At 39.2% G+C, this 16557-nt stretch overlaps 2 protein-coding genes across 2 annotated transcripts; both read left to right on the top strand.

Moving 5' to 3' along the window:
• The first annotated feature begins 870 nt into the window (after window positions 1-870).
• On the top strand, window positions 871-2610 carry LOC144554661 (uncharacterized). Its single transcript, XM_078302978.1, has 3 exons — window positions 871-1800; window positions 1871-2399; window positions 2483-2610. Exons 1-3 carry the CDS (start codon window positions 1021-1023, stop codon window positions 2485-2487), a joined length of 1314 nt encoding a protein of 437 aa, XP_078159104.1. The 5' UTR covers window positions 871-1020; the 3' UTR covers window positions 2488-2610.
• A 1977-nt stretch (window positions 2611-4587) lies between these two features.
• On the top strand, window positions 4588-6397 carry LOC144554512 (uncharacterized). Its single transcript, XM_078302826.1, has 2 exons — window positions 4588-4676; window positions 4807-6397. Exon 2 carries the CDS (start codon window positions 4984-4986, stop codon window positions 6334-6336), a length of 1353 nt encoding a protein of 450 aa, XP_078158952.1. The 5' UTR covers window positions 4588-4676; window positions 4807-4983; the 3' UTR covers window positions 6337-6397.
• Window positions 6398-16557: the final 10160 nt, after the last annotated feature.

Here is a 16557-nt window from a genome sequence, read left to right as displayed (position 1 = left end):
ACCTCCTCAAGTCCAGTGTCCCAACCCCCTTTCCAGATTGACATGCCTGAAAGTAGTAATGCCCCAGTTCAGGAGGGCCGACGGTCTACTAGTCGGCCCTCCCGTCGGTCCCGAATCCCTTTGCCGATTGACATGCCTGAGAGTAGTCAAGCCCCAGTCCAGAGGGACCTACCGTCTAATAGTCAGCACTCCCATCGATCCCGAGCCCAGCCTTGTGATCCGGAGGAAACTGAGGAGACGGTGGATCCGGAAATACAAGAGGCAGAGGAAAATTGGGGGGATGTTGATCCTGATTGCATGAGCGATCACAGTGACACAGCAGATACGAGGCCTGTGCTCGGGCAGACAAAAAAATTCAAGGTTGATAAAGGGTTTCGGATAATGGGTCGCGGGGTTGAGCACCCGATTGCAGCTTTCAATGACCTGTCAGGTTTTCAGGAAGCAAATGTGGGGTTATTTGGTAGACATGCAGAGTTTGAAAATGAATTGTCAGAGGGACAAACCTATGATTCAAAGGAGAAAATGAAAGCTGCAATTTACAAGTTTCACATTTTTTGTAATAAAGAGATTAAGAATACGCACAGTGACAAACAACGGATTAGGTTCAAGTGCAAGGACCCCAGATGTGGTTGGTACATTAATGCAAGGGTCACTGGTTTTGGTACACAATGGAAAGTATCCAAGTGCCCAACAAAACATGTTTGTCATGCGGATGCCACAAGAATAGATCATGCACAGTTGACCGCTGCTATGGTTGCCGATTGCATCTCGGCGCACATGAGAAATGACGTAGATTTAAGTATCACTTCTGTCAGAATAGCTTGTGCACAAACGTACAACGGTTAGGTACCAGCGTACAATAAATTGTGGCGTGGAAGGGAGTTGGCAATTGCCCGCCAATTTGGTAGTTGGGAGGGGTCATATGCGCTTATAGTCCCCTTATTGGAGGCAATTAAGCGAAAAAATCCAGGTACATTGTTTGATGTTACCTCATATCCAACTGGTGAGCCTGGACCTTACATGTACTTTAATAGGGCGGCTTGGGCATTTGGACCATGCATAGAGGCTTTCCAACACCTGAGACCTGTCATCACTGTTGATGCCTGTTTCTTAGCAGGCCGGTACAAAGGTAAAATGTTGATTGCAACCGGGTACGATGCAGAAAATCAGCTCCTCCCGTTGGCTTTTTCATTGGTAGATACAGAGAATTTTGAAGATTGTGCATGGTTCATGCAATGGTTGAGGCGCAATGTAATTCGCTCCAGGTTTGTGTGTGTCATCACTGATAGGGGTAAGGGCATAAAAAAGGTGTTTCGACAGGATGATCTGGGATGGAATGAGGAAGATGAGGATGAGTGCGTTCACCGTCTTTGTGCTACTCACATAGCAGAAAATATGAAAAAGAATCATTGCAATGAAGAAGCAATCAAGTACTTCAGGATATGTGTGGCGAAGAGAAAGATGAGGAGATATGAGCAAGGAATGCAAGCAATGGGAGATGTATGTGATCGGGCTCTGAATTGGTTGGATGGTGTGGGTAAGTATCTAAATCAAGATGAGAACGAATGTCCTAAACCATGGAAGATATTCCAGGCGTTGGATGGGGGTTTCCGTTGGGGAATTATGACGACGAACGGGTCCGAGTCGCTCAATAATGTTTTTAGATCTTCTCGTAGGTTGCCGGTAGCAGCAATAATTGAGGACACGTTTTACAAATGTCAGCAATGGTTTGCTCAAAGGAGGGCAAAATCACAATTTGAAGCAAGCCAGGGTCAACAGTTCTCATGTCGTGTGCACGAGGTATGTTATTTTAATTAAATTATTTTATTTTTGTAATTTTTATTAATTTCAAGCAATGTATTTTTCGTAGTTGATTAACAAACGGTGCGGGAGGTCACAATCTATGACGACACTCAGTGGATTTGGCAACTGGAACGAGTTTGAGATAACATCCACACAAGAGAAAGTTAATGCATACATGAAAGACGCTTCTGGCCGGTCTACCAAAGCGAATTATAAATACACGGTGGTAATCATGGATGAGAACACGGTTACATGCACATGCCAGAAGCCGCAATTAAACAGAATACCGTGTTCTCATGTTCTGGCAGTGTGCCGTCTCCGTGGCATTGACCCTGGAAGGTTTATACATTACTACTACCACATACAGACACTTATCAACACATGGCTGGGTGAATGGCATGTGTATGACAATCAGTCTGATTGGCCGGAAAATGAAGGCCCAATCCTTGTTCCAAATGACAAAAATATTACCTTGGGTCGAAGGCGAGTTAATAGGATTCCGATGTGGCTTGATTTACTTCATAATAGAAGGAGAGGACATCAGACTCGCCGGGATACACAAGAACAACAAAATAGAGCTGCTCGAGATGCACGAGGTAGTTAACTCATACATTTTTGTTATTAAATTTTCAGGTTGAGAAAGAGGAGTAACAATACATTTTTGTTATTAAATTTTCAGGTTGAGAAAGAGGCAAGCAATGTATTTTTATCCGACGGTCAAGTTTAGATTTGTGATTTATTGTTTGTTTACTCGTTTATTGTATTAACATGCATACACCTATTTAGGCGCACTATTATTGTTTGTTTTGATTTATTTGTGATTTATTTGTTGTTTTATTGTTTGTTTTACAAATCGTTACGTTCAGATTTACTGTGACGAAAAATGATGAAAGATAAAAGCAAAATAGTACAATAAATAACAACATGAAAGAAAGATAAGCATCATGATATAACAAATCACAGTATATGACAACACTAGAGTAAAAAAAAGTACAAAAACAAACAACAGGGTGAAGCGGCACTAGTGGCATATGACCTCTGTGCGTCAAATGAATATCTCTCTCCTCAATAATACAACTCTGTATATATATATATATTTTATCAGGGTGCCCTCTACCCCAGGAAGCGGCCCTGGCCGCTACCCCCCAAAGCGGCCACCCCGCTGGGCCTAAAGCCGGCCCAATATAGTGGCCGATTCCCACCATAGCGGCCACGTTCAGGGTACCCGCTTCGCGCCAAAGCGGCCATGCTATTTTTATTAAATCCAGCCACCGATGGTGTTTTGGTTTATTTATTTTCTTAAAATGGTATATTTAAAAATTTCGGGTGCTACACCAAATCAGGAGATATAAGTAGGTCTTTGACCTAGCAATAGCAAAATTAAAGATATCATTAACCTTTGTAAGCTTGTTTTTTCTTTTCATGTGCAAAGCATTTAGGTAACATTCATGTACTCAGGCTGGAAAGAATTTAAAACCAAGATAATAATATATCGTAACATCAAACAAAGAAAAGATGAACAGTTTTTTCTCTCATTTCCGTCTAACAAAATACAGGAAATTTTTAATTTTTCCAACAAAAGAGGAACTTTTTTTTAACTTACCAAGGTTTTTTCTTTTTTCTTTTTGCACATATCTCCAATAACTTAATTTTTTCAACCAAATTGTAGTACTTAAAGCTAGTAATAACAATCACTTGTGCTTTTAACATATAATTATGAAAATATTATCATTTCGATGCGTAATTTAAAATGAGAAAAGATAATGTCTACAGTCCCCCAAAAATCCCCGTCTATAAAAGTTTTCATTTTTTAGCTTAGTTCTGACGCGTTTTTAACTACCACAACTGCCATAATTTCAACTGCTATAATTTTAAATAAACTATGTATGTTTACATAATTATATGTGTATGTTTATAGAATAATATGTGTATGTTTACAGGATAATATGTGTATGTTTACAGGATATTATGTGTATGTTCACAGAAATAAAAGGTAATGTTTACAGAATTATATTTGTATGTTTATAGGATAACATGTGTATGTTTACAGGATAATATGTGTATGTTTACAGGATATTATGTGTATGTTCACAGAAGGTGGTCCCCAATAGCTGTCACGCGTTTTTAACAGCTTTCACGCGTTTTTAACAGCTTTCACGCGTTTTTATGTTTACAGGATTTGTTGAATTAGTTTACAGGATTTAGTATTGATGTTTATAGGATTTAGTATTGATGTTTACAAAATTAGTTGAAAATCTCCAGAAATTTTTGAGGAACTGGAGTTGGGGGACTGTTAGTTGCTTCCATTTAAAATATTGAACGAGTTACTTTCAATAAAAAAAAACATATTATATTTGTAAATATTAACTCCTTTTAATACGATTATTATTATTTTATTGAAAAAAATACGTAGATTAATGCTAGAAGCAGTTAACTTACCGTTAAAAGTTAACAGCGTAATTGTACACTGAACTATTGAGATGCACTATACTCTCTCTTCTAACCCGGGTGCATTTTGCTTGTGCTTCAGAGCCTTGGATGAATCCATATATCCTCTGAGGTAACAGAACAGTTTTGTTTAATTCACAACCGTTCAATCGGAATCCTAGCCAATCCGTCTCGAAGAGAAAAACACAATGCGACTTAAATAGTCGTGCCGATTCTGATCAGACGGTAGAGATCTAAACAGAATATTTTTGCTACCTAAGGTGATAAGAATTCGCCTTGGACTGAGCTCTAAATTACTTTTGTTACCACTTGAAACCACTTCCCTCACGGCCTCACCTTGGATCGAAGAATCGAAAGCTGCTCAGGTTACCAACTTGATCGAAACCGAGATCCTTTGGAACACTCGTCTCCTCTCTCTGCCTGTGGTTGGTCTCGACTCTCGCCCCCATTTTAGTTCAACCAAGAGTTGGTATTTCAAATTTTAAATTCAGCTTATCGAAGTTTTTTCAAAATAGCTAATTTCTTGCACAATATTTGCTATGTTTTGGTTGATAGGTGCTGAACTTTGCTTCGGATTAGCTTGGTATTCGTTTTTTTCCCTTTCATATCTTGCAAAATCAGCACAAATTAGCTGACATTTGCACCTGAGCCTTAGGATTGGGGGAGGATTAGATCAATTAAGAATCCGGAAACCATTTGCGGTACTACTGACTGAGTAAGTAATCCTCGGCAATGGGAACTCACCAATTAGAATCGTTTGTAAGAGAGCGCTGTAGATCGGGCACCCTCACTGTCCCTGAAGTACGTGGCCTGTTTGACCGCCTGCTGGCCAGCAGTGACCTGGCACCCTCCATCTATCCCTTCAACTATCTCTTCAAAGCACTGGTTCGCATGAACAACTTGACCAATCATTACCCCACTGTGTTGTCCCTCTTTAACCGATTGACCCTAAATAAACATATCTCACCCGATGTATGCACTTATAGCATCATGATGAACTGCTGTACCCGAATGGATCGGGTCGGATTAGCTTTTGTTTTCCTTGGACGGTTTCTGAAGGATGGACCGTGGGCTGATCCTGATGTCTTCAATCCATTATTGATGGGTCTTTGTAAGGATAATAGGGTCCATGAAGCTGCAACCATAGTGCTCGATAAAATGCCTAAGCTGGGCTGCACACCTGATATTTTTTCCTATAACACTCTTGTGAATGGGTTGTGTAAAATGGGACAAATTGACCAGGCAGAGGAACTCCTAAATTACATGGTTTCTAAAGGGCTTCAACCTAATATTGTGACTTACACCACTCTCATAGATGAGTTAATCAAGGAAGGGCTGCTCGACAAGGCAGTGAAGATACTGCAGTTCATGATTTGTAATGGCCTTGAACCGAATATTGTAACTTACAGTGTTGTCATGGATGCACTGTGCAAGAAAGGAGAAGTTGAGAAGGCAGAGGAGCTCCTGGATTACATGTTTTCTAATGGGCTTCAAGCTAATATTGTGACCTATACCACTCTCATAGATGGGCTTTGCAAGAAAGGGCTGCTAGACAAGGCAATGCAGATACTGCAGTTCATGATTTCCAATGGCCTTGAACCAAATGTTGCAACTTACAGTGTTGTCATGGATGCACTGTGTGCACTGTGCAAGCAAGGAGAAGTTGAGAAGGCAGAGGAACTTCTGTATCATATGGCTTCTAAAGGGCTTAAACCTAATATTGTGACCTATATAACTCTCATAGATGGGCTTTGCAAGAAAGGACTGATAAACAAGGCAGTGAACATGCTGGAGCATATGGTTTCAAAAGGGCATGAGCCTGATGTTGTGACTTGCACTGCTCTCATGGTTGCACTATGCAAGGAAGGAAAACCTGAAAAGGCAGAGGAATTACTACATCACATGATTTCTGGAGGTCTGCAACCTAATGTTTTTTGTTATAACACACTTATTCATGGGTTTTGCAAGATGGATAAATTAGAAAAGGCAACGAAGCTGCTGAGAGAGATGGTTTCAAAGGGGATATTACCAAACATTGTGACATATAATATTTTCATGGATGCACTTCGCAAGAAAGGCAGATGAATTACTAAACTATATATTTTCAGATATTTTTTTACTGGGCATAGTTACTTGTAATACAGTAATTGATGGTCTATGGTGTTGGGAATCATAAAGGCCAAACAATTACGCCTTATCTAGAGATCAAACAATTACATCTCATCTAGGGGTCAAACACTTACACCTCGGGAAAGAAGAAACAATCCCCACCTTAACCTAAGACCGTCCTATGTCAAAGAGACCCAAAACATAATCTTTAGTGCGGAATACAATACCTGATTCCATGTCGTTTGCCATGGAATACCAAACCCTAGGTTGGAGAAGCAACCGTCTCCGTGAGCGTGAGACAAGACTCTTGCAAGCTTTTCCTTTCACGCCCTTTTTGGTTGGATCTTAGATTAGGTCTTCCAAAGCAACAAGATCGCCCTTGAGAAATCCTTTCCAAATTTCTAATGGATTTCTCCTCTCAATTCTTTGATGGTGGAAGAAGGGAGAAGGCTCTCAAAATTCTGTCTAAGAATAACCTCTTTTAAGAATTCTGAGTTGAGTTAGTTATCTTGTGCCTTGGGGACCCATCTATATATAGTTTTACACTTCTGGCGACTCGAGTGCGTCCGCACTCAGGTCCAGTGCGGGTGACCCACCCGCACTGGGTCGAAAGGAGCGTCCTGATAACCGCCTTACTTAGCCCCTAAAATAGCAGTGCGTCCGCACTCGGGTTCAGTGCGGGTGAGCCACCCGCACTGGACTCAAACAGAACTTTCAGAAAATTGACTAAGTCCTCAGTGCGGGTGAACCCCACCCGCACTGGAGCTCAGTGCGTCCGCACTGCGCTCGGACTTTTTTCTTGCGTTGTTCTGAAGTTTCCAAAAATTGGCTAAGTACTGAGTGCGTCCGCACTCAGATCCAGTGCGGGTGAACCACCCGCACTGGGCTCCCAAAAGCCATCCAGAATTTGGCTAACTCCTGAGTGCGTCCGCACTCAGATCCAGTGCGGGTGACCCACCCGCACTGGGTCGAAAGGAGCGTCCTGATAACCGCCTTACTTAGCCCCTAAAATAGCAGTGCGTCCGCACTCTGGTTCAGTGCGGGTGAGCCACCCGCACTGGACTCAAACAGAACTTTCAGAAAATTGACTAAGTCCTCAGTGCGGGTGAACCCCACCCGCACTGGAGCTCAGTGCGTCCGCACTGCGCTCGGACTTTTTTCTTGCGTTGTTCTGAAGTTTCCAAAAATTGGCTAAGTACTGAGTGCGTCCGCACTCAGATCCAGTGCGGGTGAACCACCCGCACTGGGCTCCCAAAAGCCATCCAGAATTTGGCTAACTCCTGAGTGCGTCCGCACTCAGATCCAGTGCGGGTGGACCACCCGCACTGGGCTCAAAAAAGGCAGTTTTCTTAATTGCAAATATCAGAATCAGTCCATCAATGATTTGATCTTTGCCCAAATTGTTCTACACACTTATGGACCACATCCTATTGAATACATAGATTGTCTAATATCTTAATTCCATATTAGATCACTTTAATTGTGACAATCATATATGACAGTAAACAATTCATAATTATATTACATATATGCTCAACGTTGGATTATGATCCAACAATCTCCCACTTGAGCAATATGTTATACTCTTTTAATTATGTATTGTCAACCTTATGTGCGCACATACTTTTCTGTCATCCTTGTGTATTCCCAAACCAATTCCGTCCATCAATTACATTAGCAAGGGACTAAAGCAGCTTTCGTCACATTTATTTTAGTCGTGACTAGACCATCAATAATCTCAGTACTAACATAACCAAATGACATGAATCATGATGTGGATGTGTAGCATAGAAATTACACGCAACTGTGATCTTACGTGCCAATTTCTAACTAGGTCTCCCACTAAAATCTTGAAACCGAATTTCATAAACTTGTTGTAAAATGCAAAATTCAAATAAACAATTCGCAAATCACATACTCAAATGTAAGGTCCAAAAAACTAAATTAGAGACAAAATGTATACAACAATTCCTTTTGCAATGCCATGCATATAACAAAAATAACTTGTTTCATTATCCAAAATTACAAAATAGAACATCAAAATAAACCAAAAAAGGACTCCCACTAAAACTGAATTTCCTCAATAGCAATTACTCCCATATGAGCAACATGCTCTTCAAACTTATTGGGTGGTAATCCTTTCGTAAGTGGATCCGCTAACATGGAGTCTGTCCCTATATGTTCTATTGTCAACTGACCATTCTGTACTCTTTCTTTTACAACCAAGAACTTAATGTCAATGTACTTAGACTTTGACGAACTTCGGTTGTTGTTTGCGTATAGCACAGCCGAATTATTGTCACAATACAATTTTAGTGGTCTCTCAATAGACTCCACTATACGCAGCCTAGTGACAAAATTGCGTAGCCATACACCATGATTCGATGCCTCATGACATGCTACAAATTCTGTGGCCATTGTGGAAGATGCTATGAGTGACTGTTTAGCACTCTTCCATGAAACAGCCCCTTCAGCTAACATATAAATGTAGCCGGATGTAGATTTCATGCTATCTTGACATCCTCCAAAATCAGAATCGGTATACCCAATGACCTCTAACCTGTCCGATCTCCGATACGTGAGCATGTGGTCTTTTGTTCGCTTCAGGTATCTCAAGACCCGTTTGGCTGCTTTCCAATGATCCAGACCTGGATTTGATAAGTATCTGCCCAACATGCCAGTGATGAACGCAATATCCGGACGCGTACACACTTGTGCATACATGATGCTCCTAATAACTGAGGCATATGGATACTTTTGCATTACTTCCTTTTCCAAATTATTCTTTGGGCACTGGCTGAGACTAAATTTGTCTTCTCTTGCCACAGGGGTATGTCCTGGTTTACAGTCTTGCATGCCATATCTTTTCAGAACCTTTTCGATATAATTCCTTTGGGATAAACCTAATATACCTTGGGTTCTATTCCTCAGTATTTCAATCCCTAGGACAAATGATGCATCACCAAGATCTTTCATCTCAAAATTCTTCATCAGAAATTTCTTGGTCTCATGCAACATATTTATATCATTGCTGGCAAGCAATATGTCATCCACATATAAAACCAGAAACACAAACTTACTCCCACAGAACTTGAGGTATATACACTCATCCACAAGATTTGCCTCAAAACCAAATGAGATAATCACATTGTGGAATTTGTAGTACCATTGCCTAGACGCTTGCTTTAGCCCATAGATAGATTTCTTGAGTTTGCATACCATAGACTTTGCGTCTCCCGACACATAGTTTTCTGGTTGCACCATATAGATTGTTTCCTCAATGTCACCATTAAGAAACGCTGTCTTAACATCCATCTGATGAAGCTCTAAATCGAAATGCGCAACTAATGCCAATATAATCCTTAAAGAGTCTTTCAATGAAACTGGAGAGAAAGTCTCTTTATAATCGATGCCTTCCTTTTGTGTAAAACCCTTAGCGACAAGACGTGCCTTATATTTCTCCACATTACCTTTCGAATCCCTTTTGGTTTTAAATATCCATTTACAACCAATGGGTCTCGTTCCTTTAGGTAATGGGACAATTTCCCAGACGTCATTGTCAGCCATAGATTTTATTTCCTCATTCATGGCATCGATCCACTTTTGAGAGTTAGAGTCTTTCATGGCTTGTTGAAAATTTATGGGGTCATTTTCTAACATACCAACATCAAACTCATGCTCTTGAAGGTAAACTACATAATCCGAAGATATTGCAGACCTTTTCTCTTTAGTGGACCTTCTTATTGGCACTTCTAAATTTTCTTGAGGGTTTCCAGCATTGTCTTGAACAATCTGGCCAACAACAACATCATCCAGAATTTCTTGAATTTCACTTTGTGCTGTTTGATCTTGTTGAGTTTGGTCTTCAATGATGGTTTCGTTTTCGATAATTGTATTTTGAGTTAAAATGGGTTCAATATCCACAAAACTCTCAACACCCGTGGGAATATTTTCACATTCCTCTTCGAATTCGAAATCCATTATTGTATCTCCCCCCACAAACTCAACATCCTCAAAAATTTTTGCATTTCCCGTCTCAAAAACTGAATATTCTGTGGGATTGTAAAACTTATAGCCCCTTGACCGCTCGGGATACCCAATAAAATAACAACTAACAGTCCTTTCATCCAGTTTCTTTTCTTGAGGCCTATAAGGCTTCGCTTCAGCTGGACATCCCCACACACGCAAATGTTTCAAATTAGGCTTTCGCCCATTCCACATCTCGTATGGGGTTTTGTTAGTTGCTTTAGTGGGCACTCTATTTAGGATATATGCTGCTGTTTTTAAGGCTTCACCCCATAGATTCTTTGGTAAAGTAGTACGACTAATCATACTTCTTACCATGTCCTTAAGCGTTCGATTGCGCCTCTCAGAAACACCATTCATTGCCGGCGAACCGGGCAATGTATACTGAGGCACAATCCCGCATTCATCTATGAAATGTGCAAAAGGCCCTTTACACTGTTCACCTGATCCATCATATCTGCCGTAATATTCACCACCACGGTCAGATCTAATGGCCTTAATGCGTTTGTTAAGTTGTAACTCAACTTCCGCTTTGAAACTTTTGAACATGTCAAGGGCTTCCGCCTTTTCTTTAATTAAATATATGTAGCCATATCTTGAATAGTCATCTATGAAACTAATAAAATACCGGTGACCATTTCTTGTAGCCGTTGGAAACGGACCACAGATATCGGTATGAATTAATTCCAAGACTTCCGAACACCTATTGGCTTCATATTTTCTGAAATTGGTTTGTTTCCCTTTTATGCAATTAATACAATCGCCAAAATCTGAAAAATTTAAGGGTTGGAGAATGTCATTTGACACAAGTCTTTCAATTCTATGTCTAGAAATGTGACCTAATCGCTTGTGCCATAATGTAGCCGAATTCTCATTAGTTAATTTTCTTTTCTTACTATTTGTATCCACATGCAAGGTTTCAATATATTAGCTATTGACATCCAAAGAATATAGATTATCATAAACAGAAAGAAAACCAGAACCAACTTGATTTGAATCATGAAACAAACTAAAGTTTTCATTTCCAAAAGTACAAGTAAATCCATACTTATCCAATGCAGAAATAGAAATTAAGTTACGTCTAAAAGACGGTACAACAAAAGTCTCATACAAATTCAAATAAAATCCTGATTTTAACAATAATCTATAAGTCTCAATAGCCTCCACCTCAACTTTATTGCCATCGCCCACAAAAATGAATCTCTCATCATCACTTGGCTTCCGGCAATTTAGGCAGCCCTGCAAAGATATACTTATGTGAGTAGTTGCACCTGAATCTATCCACCAAGTATATCTAGATACAGAAGATAAATTAACTTCCGTACAAACCATAACAAGAGATTTACCTTTCTTAGCACGCCAAGCGTGATAATTCTGGCCATGAATCTTCTTGTGTCCAACCGCACCACAGAAGTAACAGGCATTTTCCGAAGTGGCAACTTTCTTGCCCTTATCCTGTTTCTTATTGGTGGTCACCGCAGCATCCTTATTATCCTTAGTCTGATCAAATCTTTTACGCTTTGCTAAGGCCTTAGATTTGGAAGTAGTAGCAACATGTGCACTTTCTGTCTTGTGTTGTTTCAGTCTTTCCTCTTCTTCCACACAATGGGAGATGAGTTCATTGAGTGGCCATTTGTCCTTTTGACAATTGTAGCTCACCCTAAACTGTCCAAAGTGTGGAGGAAGGGATATCAATACTAAGTGCACTAAAAGATCATCAGAGATCTCCAACTTAAGTGCCCTTAGCTTTGAAACAACGTTAGACATCTCCATGATGTACTCCCTAATACTTCCCTTATCTTTATACTTCATTGAGACAAGTTTGGTCAAGAGTGTACCAATTTCAGACTTTTCATTCTTGACAAACCTTGTCTCAACTTCAGCCAAAAATTCCTTAGCATTAGTAATCGTATCAGAAATCGAGCCTCTAAATGCCTCTGGAATGGACCTTTTCATAATCATTAGACTCACTCTATTAGATCTATCCCACTTTTCCTCAACCCTTATCTCTTTTTCGGTTGAGGTATCAGTAATTTTGGGACGATCTATTCTGAGTGCTAAGTCTAAATCCATGACACCGAGAGTTATCATAACACTCTCTTGCCAAAACTTGAAATTGGTACCATTTAACATCGGAATGTCTTTTAGGCTAGTAGTAATGCTAGCTGAAAATTTCGAACAAAAAACACACAAAACAACCACGATTTAGCAAAATAAATTCTGAATTTTATAAATTATGTTCAAACAAAGGCTAAATTTAACCATCTTAACAAAATATCGATTTCCATTAATTGATTACCGGAGGGCAAAAGAATTAACTTCTTATGATACTTTGGCGCAATAATAAAGTATTGATGATTCAATAACATATTGACAACATGCCTTCCGGAGGGCCGACATTATTGACATATGTTTTAATCATAATAATCATCACTATACTTTAATATTACTAAATTGTACATAAAATTTCAACAATCATTATCTTCCGGAGGGCCGATGAATGATTGCTTCCATTAAATGTACACTTAATTTTCTTTTATATAATGAATTCAATTAATGTTGTCAAAAGAGGCACCGGAGGGTACAATAATGACTCAATTAATCAATTCAAGATATATATACAACTACAATGCCTTTGTAAGAATCACAATCTATACCAAATAACATAAAATAAAACTGAAATTAATACATGGTCTAGAGAGAGTTTTAAAATTGGAAGCACCTTAAAATGACCTTTCAAAATTAGAAGGATTTCTAATTTTGTAATTTTCGTTTCAAAAAATTTATCCAAAGAATAAATTTTCCAAAACCCTAATTTTCATGACTACTTAAAACGCCAAATTAATGGCAGCGGAATCTTGTGTGGCCAAGATAAGCCCCACAAAGAACTCCAAGACCGAATCTTGATTAGGATTTTGCGATTTCAAATGGAAATCTTCGAGCAAATCCTAACCAATTTAATAACTTAAATTTTAAGTAGTTATGATCTTAATTTAAAACTTCTTTTGTGCTTCCAAACTTTAATTTTTCAGAAAAAATCAAGAAAAATCAAGAAAAATCCGAAAAAAACAATGAAAAAATCAATTCCTAATTCTCTCTAGACCTTAAAGACCTAATCTTTCGGCATAGGAAGGCTCTGATACCACTTGTTGGGAATCATAAAGGCCAAACAATTACGCCTTATCTAGAGATCAAACAATTACATCTCATCTAGGGGTCAAACACTTACACCCCGGGGAAGAAGAAACAATCGCCACCTTAACCTAAGACCGTCCTATGCCAAAGAGACCCAAAACATAATCTTTAGTGCGGAATACAATACCTGATTCCATGTCGTTTGCCATGGAATACCAAACCCTAGGTTGGAGAAGCAACCGTCTCCGTGAGCGCGAGACAAGACTCTTGCAAGCTTTTCCTTTCACGCCCTTTTTGGTTGGATCTTAGATTAGGTCTTCCAAAGCAACAAGATCGCCCTTGAGAAATCCTTTCCAAATTTCTAATGGATTTCTCCTCTCAATTCTTTGATGGTGGAAGAAGGGAGAAGGCTCTCAAAATTCTGTCTAAGAATAACCTCTTTTAAGAATTCTGAGTTGAGTTAGTTATCTTGTGCCTTGGGGACCCATCTATATATAGTTTTACACTTCTGGCGACACGAGTGCGTCCGCACTCAGGTCCAGTGCGGGTGACCCACCCGCACTGGGTCGAAAGGAGCGTCCTGATAACCGCCTTACTTAGCCCCTAAAATAGCAGTGCGTCCGCACTCTGGTTCAGTGCGGGTGAGCCACCCGCACTGGACTCAAACAGAACTTTCAGAAAATTGACTAAGTCCTCAGTGCGGGTGAACCCCCACCCGCACTGGAGCTCAGTGCGGGTGAACCCCACCCGCACTGGAGCTCAGTGCGTCCGCACTGCGCTCGGACTTTTTTGTTGCGTTGTTCTGAAGTTCCCAAAAATTGGCTAAGTACTGAGTGCGTCCGCACTCAGATCCAGTGCGGGTGAACCACCCGCACTGGGCTCCCAAAAGCCTTCCAGAATTTGGCTAACTCCTGAGTGCGTCCGCACTCAGATCCAGTGCGGGTGGACCACCCGCACTGGGCTCAAAAAAGGCAGTTTTCTTAATTGCAAATATCAGAATCAGTCCATCAATGATTTGATCTTTGCCCAAATTGTTCTACACACTTATGGACCACATCCTATTGAATACATAGATTGTCTAATATCTTAATTCCATATTAGATCACTTTAATTGTGACAATCATATATGACAGTAAACAATTCATAATTATATTACATATATGCTCAACGTTGGATTATGATCCAACATATGGAAGAAAGGGTTGATGGATAAGGTTGAACTATTAAGTGAACTATTTGTTCTGAGTGAGCTGGTTGGTTGCTAATTAACTTTTCCCTTACTGTCACTGAAGCATGTCACTTGTTTGACCGGCTGCTAATTAACTTTTCAAGTAAGAGAGCGTTTTTGAGATATTTGTTTTTATGGGGATATTTGTTTTTATGGGGATATTTGTTTTTGAGATATTTGTTTGACCGGCTGCTAATTAACTTTTCAAGTAAGAGAGGGTTTAGGGTAACTTAATAAGATATTTGTTTTTATGGGGATCATGTCATCAATTTAATTTGACAATGCATTTTTGAGAATAAGATTCCCCTATTACATGTACAAAGCCATGCCAGAGTGGGGACGATTATGCTGATTGTGGCAGTTTCAAAACACGTGAGGGATGGAGAACAATTGATTTTGACTATATCCAAAAATCTTAACTGGTTTTCCATGTGATCTTTTGTAAATTTTTGATTTTGCTGAGAGAGAGGCGCGTGAGGGAAAATGGGGCTGAGAGAGACACAAGAGGGAAGAAGAAACAATCCGAATGGACACCTCCAGTTAATGTTCAAGGGCATATTGGTCAGTTCAATTTTTAAAATTGTTAAATGAAAAGTTAAATACTTATAAGGGGATAGAAATAAGAGTGTTAAATTTTTATGGGTATATTGGATATTATAGTGTTTTTATGGGGATACTGGCTATTTCAAAAGTTTGTATGGGTACATTGGAAATTTTCCCCTTTTTTTTTTTCATAAACCAGCCACAATTTTACTTAATTGTAGCTTTTCTTGGACTTCTCTGTAAAATATATTTGTTTCTGATATAAATGAAAAACTATACATCCATCCTAAATCATAAAAAATTTAGGTCAGGTTTTTGCTCAATGGAATAGCATGAACTCACAAGACACATTATAATGCCTGTAGCACTATACACTAGTTTGGTTGTTTCAAACTTAATTGGTTAACAATAAATTATCATTGGAAACTATCTTTTTTTCTTGTTAAGTTTATTTACAATACATTATAAAACTGAACTTTAAGTTATGATGTTATATTAGCATGTTTATATGTTTATGAATGTGGCTGAAATTAAAAAATTGAAAAAGTGGTACACAAAATTTTCCTAGTGCCTATTTCTCTATTTTTTTATTTTTTATTTTTTTTATTTGAAACCCGTAAGCATGCATTAATATAAAAATTCAAATTACAATTCTAAAGAACTAAGAATTAAGAAAGCTTAATAGAAAACAGGGTTGCAAAGAAAAAAATAAAGAAAAACCTACAAGCATTACTAAGAAGAAAAAACCTAACAGTAGAGTGATTTAAGAGCAGCAGGTCTCTTTTCTTGGCTCCTATTGCTGGTAAGAGCTCCTGAAGAAAACCCGATTGATTCTAGGTAGCAGGTTGACCTTCTTTGCTATGTTTTCTGGTACTGTGCAGGTACAAGATGAGTTTGTGGTATGCGATCAATTTGCCAGAATGTGTGGTTGAGTCAGCATTCTCCTACTGGCATGATGCTAGGTTACATTTTCTGTCAGTGATTGGTATAGTAGTCCCCCCTGTGCCACTACCTCTGTCGCTTGCCACGATAGAAGTTGTGTAATTGTTTCGCAAAACCGCATTGACAAGGATCTTGCAATCCAAGCATATCAGTGTGTGTGTTATTGGTTGAGCGGTACCTCATGTTCAATGTATTACGATACATTTAGCAATGCCATAGCCTCTGCTTGTTTATGAATGTGTAGATTGTAAGGCATATAAAGTTTTGTTAGTGTCTATTTATTACTGACAAGTGAATGTGTAAATTTTGAGATCGACCAGAAA

This window comes from Carex rostrata, chromosome 5, assembly GCF_964058835.1.
Source record: "Carex rostrata chromosome 5, lpCarRost1.2, whole genome shotgun sequence".
Classification (NCBI taxonomy): domain Eukaryota; kingdom Viridiplantae; phylum Streptophyta; class Magnoliopsida; order Poales; family Cyperaceae; genus Carex; species Carex rostrata.
Note: the sequence above shows the minus strand (reverse complement) of the source record. Positions and strands in the feature narration are given on the sequence as shown.

Coding starts and splice junctions, on each gene's coding strand:
- LOC144554661 (XM_078302978.1), top strand. CDS start 1,021: ATGTACTTTAATAGGGCGGCTTGGGCATTTGGACCATGCATAGAGGCT. Junction 1,801..1,870: donor TCTCATGTCGTGTGCACGAG/GTATGTTATTTT, acceptor TATTTTTCGTAG/TTGATTAACAAACGGTGCGG.
- LOC144554512 (XM_078302826.1), top strand. CDS start 4,984: ATGGGAACTCACCAATTAGAATCGTTTGTAAGAGAGCGCTGTAGATCG.